This window comes from Cydia strobilella, chromosome 8, assembly GCF_947568885.1.
Source record: "Cydia strobilella chromosome 8, ilCydStro3.1, whole genome shotgun sequence".
Classification (NCBI taxonomy): domain Eukaryota; kingdom Metazoa; phylum Arthropoda; class Insecta; order Lepidoptera; family Tortricidae; genus Cydia; species Cydia strobilella.
Genome location: NC_086048.1, coordinates 11,158,726 through 11,171,191, shown reverse-complemented (window position 1 = coordinate 11,171,191; position 12,466 = coordinate 11,158,726). Strand labels below are relative to the sequence as shown.

Sequence of the window (12,466 nt, the reverse complement as noted above, 5' to 3'; positions counted from 1 at the left end):
TCAATTGTATAATTTTTAGCCAAAACTAGTGACCCGCCCCGGCTTCGCACGGGTAGTTCAACTAATTTAAACAAAACCTTTACAAACTATACATATAAACCTTCCTTTTGAATCACTATCTATTAAAAAAAACCGCATCAAAATCCATTGCGTAGTTTTTAAGATCTAGGCATACATAGGGACAGATGGACAGACAGCAGAAAGCGACTTTGTTTTATACTATGTAGTAATCAGAGATGGGCATTAATCGATTAATCTTTTAGTTAACTAATCAATCGATTAAAAATATCAATCGTCATTTTTTAATCGCGATTAATTTAGTTGCGATTAAATTAGTTGTGAGAATGTTCGACTAACAACTAAATTAGTTTTAGTTTCAATCGACTAAATTTCACGATTAAATCTATATTAAAACTACGTAGTCGCCCGTTTTTGCATTTTTTATCTTGCAATATGTAACTACAAGTACGTATGTATGTAACATACGGAGGTACTCGTATGTTGTAACTATGTTAGTTTGGGTAGAATTTTGCGACTTATTTTGAAGCAGATATCTTCATCCGATTGAGCTAAAATTATGTATACACGTTTAATTTGAAATGCTTGAATGACAATGCAAATAATGCCATAATATTATTATAACGATATATTGGTAATAACGACAAATAGCGAAAAACTGCATTGTTTACAAATGGCAAACAATAAAGTAGGTTGGTGCATTATTAATACTTTGAATTATACGATACTGAGTAAATCTTAGACATAGAAACTATCAATATTTTGCTGTCTCTGACAATAGTAAAACTCTTTTTAGTGTCACGCGGTGACAAAACAATGGGATAATCCTACTTACCTGGCCTGGAAGTTGTTTGTTGCATTTTGGTGCAAGTGCCGACGCATCTTCTAAAAATAACACGTTCTATTGAATGACACATCTGCATGTTGTTTATTATCTACGCGGTCTATTTTGTTTTCAACGTGTGGTCATTAAAAATATTTAAACCTCTTTGTAAAGAACTCTCAGCGTTAACTATGGTACATTTTCCTTGCGTCATTCTACATTCAAATATATCAATCAACATACATATTTTATTTATTACCGCTATTGCCAATATATTGGACCGGTAGCGAATTGGTCGATCAGCCGCTTGTTTCATATACAAAGTTTGATTTATTATAACTGTGTTTTTTAATGTTTTATCTTATCACATATAAACATCTTACTGTATAAACAGCGTTGATTTTTTTGATATTTTTTGCTTTGAATGTTTCATACCTACAAAGTTTGATTTATTATAACTGTGTTTTTTAATGTTTTATCTTATCACATATGAACATGTTATTGTATAAACAACGTTGATTTGTTGATAATTTTTGCTTTTAATTATTATTTTTACGATTGCAAGACTAACCTCATATAGTTTAACTAAATACATATCATGGTTGCTTTTATATTTAATATACAAAGTTTGATTTATATAATTGTGTTTTTTTAAGTGTTATTTTACTAATGCACAAAGTACCCAGTTCTTATTTACCCTTAGATAAGAGAAATTTAATCCAATTTCAGACAGATGCACTACTTTAGTAGCAAAATAATAGTGAGAACAGATCTCACTCCTTAGAAACGGTCAAAATATCGTAAGTAATACATGACTATTTTATTTTTAAACATCCGTTAAGATGTCCTAATCAGTCTGTCAACATAGCCATACCGAGGTATTCTATTCAATTTGCTTCTAACATTAGTCGCGAGAAAATAGTCTAACTAATTAGTCGATTACAAAATTTAGTTGTCCGAAATCAATCGGCAACTAATTTAGTTGCAACTAAATTAGTTGCACTCTTTACAACTAAGATTGATCAATCGTCGTTTTCAATCGTCAGTCGCAACTAATTCTTGTAATCTTAATCGTCAATCGTTAGTCGATTACATTTTGCCCATCTCTGGTAGTAATGTATACTTAGTTGGCTGGCAATAGCATGCAACAAAGTAGGTAGCTACGTAGTCCTGAGTAGGTATAACACATTTGTAATCTACCTATAAACTGCACAAAGGCCTATTTTTAGCTAAACACACCCGCAAACCAAAGGATTTTAACATGTAAATATCTTTAAAGATCATAGCAGTATTGCTATTATGAGTATAATACTAGTTGTGCCGTTCTCGAGAACATTTTCCCGTTTGTATGGGAAACATTCTCGCCAGAGAATATTCCCCAGATATATTAGATATACTGATATAGTAGTTGTGTTCTTGAGAATGTTCTCAATTTACTATGGGAATGGCACAACTATATAAGTATATCTAATTATCTACTGCAGAAATAATGTCAAAGAAAGATGTGAGTGAGACATGAGGTCAACATTAACCTCTAGCAGCCCACCATACAAGAAAAATTGGCCAAATTTGATTGCCAATCAATAGTATCAGAAAATAGAATTTAATTTCTTTTTTTTTATCAAATAAAACAAAACAAAAGGAACTGTACTATTTAATTAATGGTTTAGATTTCAGTGGAGGTAATTTTGTACTAGGGTTTGAGGAGATGTCATAGTACACCAAACCACGGCTCATGTGACACAAGTTGTTCTCGCGAGGTACAATTGCAGCTCCTCTGGTGTCCACAACCATGACCATTTAGACAGACCAAACCAAAAATGAAAGTTCAAGATTCATTGGCTCTTTAAGCGCCACTTGCACCATCACACTAACCCGGGGTTAACCGGTTAAACTGTTAACCCAGTGTCAAATGGTACTGGTAACCATGGTAACTCTAGGTTTAACTGGTTAACCCAGGTTTGTGAAATGGTGCAAGTGGGCCTAAGTGACTTATAGTATAATAAACTTATTATTTCCATATTTTAACAAAGCTGTTTACCATTCTGAGATACCTAAAGTGGGTAAGAAAAGAAAAAGGCCAAGAAAGGTTATATTTTGAATAATGTAATATATTATAGTTAGTATCGTTTGAAAATATACTTATTCAGGAGAAGATCGAAGATCCATATGGCGGCACTTTCACATTAGTACAATCCTCAAGGTTGTATCAAAACCAGTTCAAAATTATAACAAGTTGTTAAATCTGAATCCAGCTTCTATTCTGGTAACTCGCCCTGAGTGAACATATCTTTAGCAGACCTTATAATGCTAACATCATTTCTCTGTAATATCTTAAGGTGTTAACAACATTAATCCCTCTTTGTAATGAAGAGTTCCATTTAGGTACATGTGTTGTTTCAAATCGTAATTTAAAGCGCAATCATAATATTATGGTTAACATTGTTCTGTTTGCCATAGGGCCCATATAGGGAATGGAACCGAGTAATGAAAAAACCGAGTTTCGAGTTTAACCGTCGGTTTTTAACCGATGTAAAACCGGGGTCGGTTTCGGTTAAAAACTGCGGTTTCGAATTTTTAATTTTTCATCGAAAATCAAACTTTTCTTTAAATCTAGGTATCAAATCAATAATTTACGATCTCATTTAAGGTAGGTAACTGTACATTATGTGGTAACCTGGTTCTAGAAAGAGACAGGAGACAGGAAAAAGGGTTGTCAAAGCTTGAGATTAAAAACCCACAGATTATATACTAATACCTAAACCGATTTTGGAAAGATTTTAATTAGATTTTTTTAATACCACGTCGGTGGCAAACAAGCATACGGCCCGCCTGATGGTAATCAGTACCGTAGCCTATGGACGCAACACCAACCAGAGATATTACTAGTGATGTGCCGTTACCGTAAATTACGAGAACAAAGAGAATCGTCGGGTAAATTACGCGGTAACGTTCTCCGTACGGGTAATTATCGAGAAAGTTGTCTAAGTTTTCATTTTTTTAAACTTTTTTTTACAGAATTGATTTTTATTTAGGTAATACAATCTGTACTGAAATTTGCAAAAAAATCTGTCTACAGGAACTAGTTTATTACCAAAATTACCGTAAATTACCGCCGTAAATTACCAGGAATCTTCCCCGCGAATGTTCTCGCGTAATTTTTCTAAGAGAAATTTTTACTTTAATCAATGATATAATTAGATGTTAGAGATGAAATGCACCATAATATTAAATTATTTTAATAAGTTTCATTCGATGTGCGATTTAAAGTGTTTTTAATGAAAGTAGGTGCCAGCTTGCCTAACGAAAAATAAAGTGAGTTCTTTATTATTTCAGCCAGCCTAATTGTATAAAATCCATCTCATAATGAATAAAATTATTCTTTATCACTATAAGTGTTTTAAAATAATACAAAAATAATAATAATAATAGTGTAATAAAAAAACGGCCATCAATATTTCAATAAGTCATATGTAAGCAAGCATTGATGTTTAAGGTAAAGTTAGATTTGCAATGGCTTACTAAGCCATTAATGGCTTGGCTTAAGTGTGTTTTAAGATATTTTATTACTTTACATCTCGTGTTTATTTTAAGTTAGGCTATTATATTGTAAACAGGTAAGCGCTTATCAACTGGGTTCGCATGTACCATTTACTGCAGGTAAAAAATAACACGTGGAAACTGCATTTTTTGTACAGTTTGGGTACTAGCGGATTAAAATGGTTCCTGATGGCCCGCCCTCAAGATCCTGCATTCCCAGCGCTCGACTTTTCTACTCGTATGTCCTGTTACTCGTTTCGATAGCGCAATGAGCACATGAGAGGATCTTTCAGGAGAGCGGTCCCTATTACTGACTAACTATAAGAAGGCTTAGATGGTCTGGCTACATAATGAAACGAGATGATAGTTTGCCAGTTAAATTCGTCTTAAACATCCCTACAAACACGAGGTCCGCACAGACTGCAGCCATGAAGGTCATGCTAAACCTTCCACCGCTTCACCTACACATACAGCAAGAGGCCACCCCCTCAGCGGCAAGGTTGCGAAATCTCAACGACCTCCACATATGGTCTAACCTGGGAGCTCGGCACACAATATGCCTGGAAAAGGTTTACGATGACTTTCCAATGCTCAGAGCAGGCACGGATCGGATTCATAAACAAATTATACCTTCGACAAAATGTACAAAATACAATTATATGAGGACAATCACGGAGGACCCGTGAGCTCAGAATCTTCACTGATGGGTCCAAAACAAGACAGTAGGTCGGGCTCTGGAACCATCTCACAAGACTTGAACGTTCATTACCACTCCGCTAGGAGCTCATAACTCAGTATTCCAAGCTGAGTGCTTGGGCATCAGCAATGCGGCGGCTACCATCCCTGCAAGGAAGGTAGTAGGATCCTCCATCCACATACTATCCGACAGAAGAGCACTCTTAATGTCCCTATATTACATTAAAACTCATACATAAATGCTATGAACGACTAATGGAGACCTCCATATGGAATACCTGTATGTCATAATAAGAAGCTCACCCTTCAATGGATCGAGGAACATAGTGGATCCTGGGATACCGACGGTAAGGACGAGCTTTCCAGGCAAGGATCAGGTGCGGAGGCGATTGACCAGGAATCGATTCTCCCGATGCCTTTTAACAATGTACGCTCACTGCTGCTGGAACGTACAAACCACGATACACAGCACACTGGCTAAACCAGGCTGGAGGCTGACAGGCCTGGCATCAATAAAAGACTCACGAAGTCGCTCTTCCAGGATCCAGCAGGTCGCCCTTCCTCTTGAGGGGTTGGGGTGGCAGGACTAGCCCCCACGCCCCTGTTACGAAAAATAGGCGTCCGTCGTTGAGTTACGAAAACCTGCAATACAATATCCTCACAACATTCCTGGAAAGACGAAGACCTCCCGACACATGGTCGTTCAATGTCAAGAGGGAGATGAAAGCATTGAAAGCTCAGAACCTTACCCCTATACCCCAGGATAAAGCGCTTTGGCTCCGCCGTACAAGAAAGCCCAGCTATCTGGGCTTTCTATAGCTCCAGCCAGCCAGCCAGGTCTATAGCTGGGACTAAGATAAGGAGAAATAAGACTATAGATTATACCAATCAACCACGTGTCAGATAACATTACTACACTTAATAATAATAACGTTAAAAACATTTAAATATTTTAAAATTACAAAACTTGTAAGCAAAATTCAATCTTAATTTAATATACTTCATGGGTAAGTTACCGTAATTTCTCGGTAATTTACGGTAATTTTCACTAATGAGAATTACGGTAAGTGCGTAATTTCACGGCGGCACATCACTAGATATTACATACAGATTGGTCCCATAATTATCATAATCTTTGGTGTGATAATGGAATCCATCGAAAACTTAAAATTTTTTAGGCATATAGCGAATTTTATATTTTATAATTTCATCAAAAAATCAAACATTTGAACTCAAAAGGCGTCTTTGATGAAGTGGCCCCGTTGATGAAGATCAGAACGGAACTCTTTAACTCCTAACTCCTTGACTTACTTGGCTTAATGTTTGATGGGCCAGAGGGCGTCCACTGTGCGCCTGCGCCGCCATTGGGCGCCGCCATCTTGATCGGTCTTGAGCTTCGTGTTTGAGTTCGCTCCAAGTCTTCCCAATAGCCTACGCCTCTGCAATCATGATCTGTGAGCCATGCTGATGGGCCAGCGTGTAGAGAGGGTAGTGGTGTCAGATGGCTTATGGCGCGGCGGGATGGCGATGGGATGGTCACGGTGTCGGTTTTTCGTCCGCACAACAAAGGTAGTGGGCCAGCCATGGTGCGTACGCATCTACGTGGCCCATTCCATAGTGCGACCTCTCAACCATCGCATGGCCATTTCGCTGATTCAGCACTGGGCGATCATGTATAGGAGCTATAACCATCGCGTGGCCATCTCGCTGGTCTAGCGCTGGGCCATCATGTAGAGGAGCCTTAGCATTCTGCTTGGGATAGTCGGCTATCATCGCTCAGTCGCACATTCCAGCAAGCAATTCGTATCCATGATTTCATGCCAAAAAGTCGTCGTATTTTGATCAGTCCGGTTTTGCACTGTTTCATCATCATCATCATCATGTCAGCCGATAGACGTCCACTGCTGGACATAGGCCTTCCCCAAGGCTCGCCACGCCGACCGATCCTGTGGTGCTCGAATCCAAGGAATTCCCGCGACTTTCAGCAGGTTGTTGCTCTGTTTCGTTTGATTTAATCAGTGAGTTTCGGGACTTTCGGGTAAGCGAGTGATTAGCCCACTGTACCCAAACCCTATGGTGGGGCTGCCACCTTGGAGCCGTTAGGCATACTCAATTTTGTTTCAGGTATCCTCCCTAGTGAGTCAATACTTCTTTACGACGCAGAAAATTCACCTTTCGCCCTGCACCCTGCATCCTCAGCTCTGCTGCAATGCAACACAAATGTAGCGGTCGCGCTCCGGCGCGGTTGCAGCAGTTCCCAGAGGGATTCCCCCCTTGGGACTCCTAACTCCTTAACGACGTGTATGTAACTGTATACATGATTAGCAAACAAACACTCGTGTGATTTTTTTTCTGGAACTCACTTTGTTCATTTCATAAACCTACACTCATATTTGAATGCTTTTCATAATGTGGCAGTCACATAAACTATTATTAAATGTCTTTCTGTAATGATTTAGTGTCACCAATATACAGTCAGCAATACTATTATTGTAACTTAGCACCATTAATCAGGGACCGGCCCGCTATCCCTTATCGGGGTTTTATAAGGCTTAACTCACCATACCCTTTGCCAGACGAAACCCTTTGTTTTGGTTTTAAAAACCCTTATATAAAGCTACCACATTTGAGTAATCGGTAGCCCAAATACCCTTACAAAACCCTTATCATCCGCTCACCAACACCTTGCATATTGCTTATAAGGGTTAGCCTTATAAAGGGCTTCCCTTTTAGCATATAAGCGTGCTAATTTAAGTCATCTACCTTGTTCATAAAGCACACATTACTTCGAATTCGAGCGATCGTCGGCGGCGACGGCGGCGTTCTTTGACTAGGCACGTATTTTCTTTCCTTTTCATACACTACCGTAGATATATACTAATCCTGTCTCTTTCACGCAAAGGGAAACCTTTATAAAAAGCGCTTAAAGATAAGGGTAACCCTTATTAAGAGCTAGCCTTATTTTTGGTTAGCTTTTCGGTAAGGGTTAGTCAAAGGTAAGGGTATGAATGGGCTTGCAGTTCAAAAGGGAAAGTCTTTCAATGTGTTAGCCGTGTTTAAGTGTCGCCCATTGAAAGGGTTTTATCGCGGAAAGGGTTGTCCGGTCCCTGCCATTAATACAAACTTCTATGCAGGGGGAGTACGTTTACTCTGCAGCTGACTGTACACGTACATTCACGCTTCGGGATTGTTGAGCCATTTAGTTAGTGGTTCTAGCTAAACTGGATATTCCATAGCGTTAGTATTGTACAACCACTTTAGTTAGGACCGTAGAGATTGCTCGGTTTTTAACCGATTTTCGGTTATCGGTTATTTTGCATTCCCTAGGCCCATAGCAAATATAGCAACCTTGTTTATTTAATTACCTTTCATCCCATTGTAACCATTGATTTCAGCACACGTAAGTTCTGTGAAGACATTAGCCAACTGCGGCACCTGCTGGCACGGCGACCGATGCGGGGACCCCATGTACGACAGCGGCGAAGACGCCGCTTCACTCATAGTATCGTGTTCACTTGTTGACATTTTGATTTTAGAACTTAAACGGTGCAATTTTTACTTGATTGTCCACTTCTCACTCTTACATACAATGCAAACACTAGCCAGAGCGAAATAGAATACGGAAAATCCGAATAAAAACTTCACAATAAGAAAATCATTTGAATGTGCTCGAAAAATTGTTCGCTCATCATGCACTTGTTAATTAAAACGTTGAATCATTATTAACAATTTAATATGTTATCCTTGAGTAACATACTACCGCTTCTGATCAAAATAAGAAACTAAATAAAATAAAAATAATGCAATGCAGTTGCAGAAATCTCGCTGGCTTGGCTGACATTGACACTATTGAATTGACAGATTCAATCCAAGGTGTTGCCAACTTAATTACCACAAATTCGCAAGTTTTAACCAACAGATTAATTGTTAAGTAATGTATTTTTATAGTTGGTCAAACTAAATCGGCAGTAAATAAGAACAAAAAAACTATACTCATCCTTTTCTTTCGGGTGCTAGCACTAGTGTAAGATAAAGAAAGTATGATTCTCTCTGTCTATGTTTGAAATAAGACAGTCCTTTGACAAACTATATAACGAATATCAATAAAAGAAGGATCTTAGGCGCAATTGTTAATATCAATATAATTATGTGATATTGTCCAGATTAATGTGTAAATATAACGTCCTATTAAGATTTACCCTAATTGGTTGACTAAAGAAAATAATTATACCTACATAATTTTTTTTACAAACATACAGTTGGTCAAACCAAATTGTCAGTAAATAAGAACAAAAAAACTATAAACAATTTTGAGAAAAAATCAAATTATTTTATTAAATATTTTGATTTATGGAGAGTTGGAGAAAAAAAGACGCCTAGTCTTATTAAGATGGCATATAGTCGAGAAAATGGGACGGGTACCGCCGTGGCGAGGTGGCCTAGGGGTTCATGGCGTTAGCCGCGATAGCAAAAGATGCCGGTTCCAATCCGGCCTTCACCACTGGAGGGCTTCGTCATTTTTTCTTTAATATATGACATCTATTACAGTTTATAAAAAAAACTATACTTTTCCTTTTCTTTTGGGTGCTAGTACTAGTGTGAGACAAAGATAGTGTGATTCTCTCTATAATTGAATGCTAGCAACAGTAAATAAATGAATATAGGTGCCGGCAAACTTTTTGAACATGTGACCTTAGTGTATTTCCATCTCTGTCGCGCAAATAATAATAGAATTTAAGTGGAATTTAACGACCTTGAAGGCAAGGTTAAGACATGTTTAAGAAGTTTGCCGGCACCTGGGGGCCTACCGCAAAAATCGAAATTCGCAAATTGCGAGGATTTTTCTCTTTTATTCCAATGAAGGCGTAATTAGTGACAGAGAAAGATGCCCGCAATTTGCGAACTTCAATTTTCGCGGTTATAGCCCTGTATAGTCAAATTAATCTATCTAGTTCCGCATTAAGCTCCATAAACCGCATGTTATAAGGACTAGTAGACGGTAGACGGTATATAATGGAAAATATCCATAATTCAGGAGCAGGAAAATATTTGTGATAAATACAAAAATAAATACCCTCACCGTCCTCACCGAGATTCAAACCCAGAATCTATAGCTTCTTAGGCAGGGAGTGACCTTATTATCAGCTTGGTAACTCTTAGGTGATAAAGAAGTAAAAAAATCTCTTGTCTTATGTCTAATGTAATGATACAGTTAATTCTTTTTTTTTATTATAAATGAGGTCCGGTAAGGGTGCGGTGCTGGAGCGACCGGAGCGAGAGAAACAGTTGTATGGTATACACACATTGCTTCTATTCTCTTGCTCTAATATTCATGTTGCATCTCTTTTTGTAATATCATAAACCACTAAACAAAAGTAACGCAGCCATTATTTGTCCAAATACTTACAATAGCCAAGTAATCGATGCGGGCGTGATTGACCATTTAAATACAAGTACTTATAATAACGTCCCAAGTAACGTCCATACCTGATCGATCTTGCAAAGATTTTTTGTTTATTTTCATTATTTCCTGAAGTACGGAATCTCTATCTTTAGCGGTAGCAGTAGATTACCTCACTTACAAAACCAACATTACAATCGGTATTATTTACATACGTCACACCAATTATTTTAGTTATTACTTATTCCCAATCAAAATAATAACCCAAAACAATGTACACTCAATGACACCATACCATTAAAAAAAACATTAAATTGATTACTTTCAAATGGCAATGGATACACGCAGTGTTGTCTTTAAAAAGGTAATTTTTTTTCTCAATCGGGGTCTGTCTAGTTTAAATATAATATTAAGAAATAAAATTTTATTTCTGAATGTATAATACCACAACGCATCGTGAATGAATACTTTTTCTAATATGGGGGCACGGCCGTGCCCCCGCCAAGACGAGACAAAGGGCAAAAGGCAGTGCATATCTTTTCTCGGCACGTTTCGCCGTATTTTCGAACCCTCGTAGTTTCGGCTTGGACAATGCTAGAGCTGAAATTTTTTGTATACCATGTACTCAGTAGACTTATCAAAAACACCAAGTTTTATTAAGCTACCTATATATTCTTACGTTTGGCACGTATCATTATTTAAAAGACGAAAAAAAAAAAAGTTAAGATAACTTATAATCTGGCAACACCTGTACTGCCGAACGTTTCGCATATTGATGACGTAACACAGCCGGGGAAGAACCAGTCGGGTGACTCACGAAAACCCCCGAGCCCGCGCCGCGCCGCGTTCGGTGCATGACTATGGTGCATGATGATTGATGAACTCTGTTGACCTACATAATAAAAAAGATGATTTAATTAATTAAATAATTTGTTACAAAAAATATTGATTACTGCTGAAAATAAATATCATATTATCAATTTCAATGTAATCGTTGAATAGCTAGGAATTAATTATATTTACACCGCAACGTCCGCAACATAGGTATGTATAGTTTGTCAAAGGACTGTCTGTCTGTCTGTTCAAACCGCGAAAGTTTTAAATGTTAGACTGTCTGTATGTCTCTTTTCAAACATCTTTGTCTTACACTAGTACTAGCACCCAAAAGAAAAGGATGAGTATAGTTTTTTTTGTTCTTATTTACTGACAATTTGGTTTGACCAACTATAGCTAAACGAATTGTCCTTAATATTATAGTATCTGAGGGCTTACCGCGAACCACGTTCGACGTGTTGCCTCCCTGTTACACTTACGTACGAATTTACAAGTGCGACAGAGAGGCAACACGTCGAACGTGGTTCGCGGTAGGCCATCTGAGATGTAATATAGGTATTAGGTACGTAAGTACAAAGTACAAGTACCTACAAAACATAATTTTAGGCGGTTATCCTTATCCCACTGCAAAACGGATGCGGCGCCAGTGCCAAGACCACTTAAGTATGTATGAATTCGCCGCTAGGGGCGCTAGTGTAGATGGTGGTCTTTTCCATAGTTCGAAATGTCAAATGTCACTTGTCACTTCAATGACTGACAGCTGTTCTTTATAAGCAATATGCAAGGTGTTGGTGAGCGGATGATAAGGATTTTGTAAGGGTATTTGGGCTACCGATACTGAAATGTGGTAGCTTTATATAAGGGTTTTTAAAACCAAAACAAAGGGTTTCGTCTGGCAAAGGGTATGGTGAGTTAAGCTTTATGCAATACCCTTATAAAACCCCGATAAGGGATAGCGGGCCGGTCCCTGGTACAAAGTACAAGTACCTACAAAAACATAATTTTAGGCGGTTATCCTTATCCCACTGCAAAACGGATGCGGCGCCAGTGCCAAGACCACTTAATTATGTATACTTATTTAAATTCCTTACAATTATAGTTTTGAGTTAATTCACTTAATTGCCAAAACGACTACCTAGTAGTCTTTAGTTTTA

At 37.8% G+C, this 12,466-nt stretch overlaps 1 protein-coding gene across 3 annotated transcripts in view; it reads right to left on the bottom strand.

Moving 5' to 3' along the window:
• LOC134743627 (nuclear factor NF-kappa-B p100 subunit) overlaps positions 1 to 8,904 on the bottom strand; it is a 53,362-nt gene extending 44,458 nt beyond the window's left edge. Inside the window, exon 1 of one of the 3 annotated variants that reach the window (XM_063677197.1) lies at positions 8,443 to 8,904. In XM_063677197.1, the coding sequence (XP_063533267.1) occupies positions 8,443 to 8,602 (160 nt within the window). In that variant the 5' untranslated portion in view covers positions 8,603 to 8,904. The remainder of the gene's footprint in view (positions 1 to 8,442) is intronic. The other 2 variants (XM_063677198.1, XM_063677199.1) reach the window with 2 other exon arrangements.
• Between the last annotated feature and the right edge of the window lie 3,562 nt (positions 8,905 to 12,466).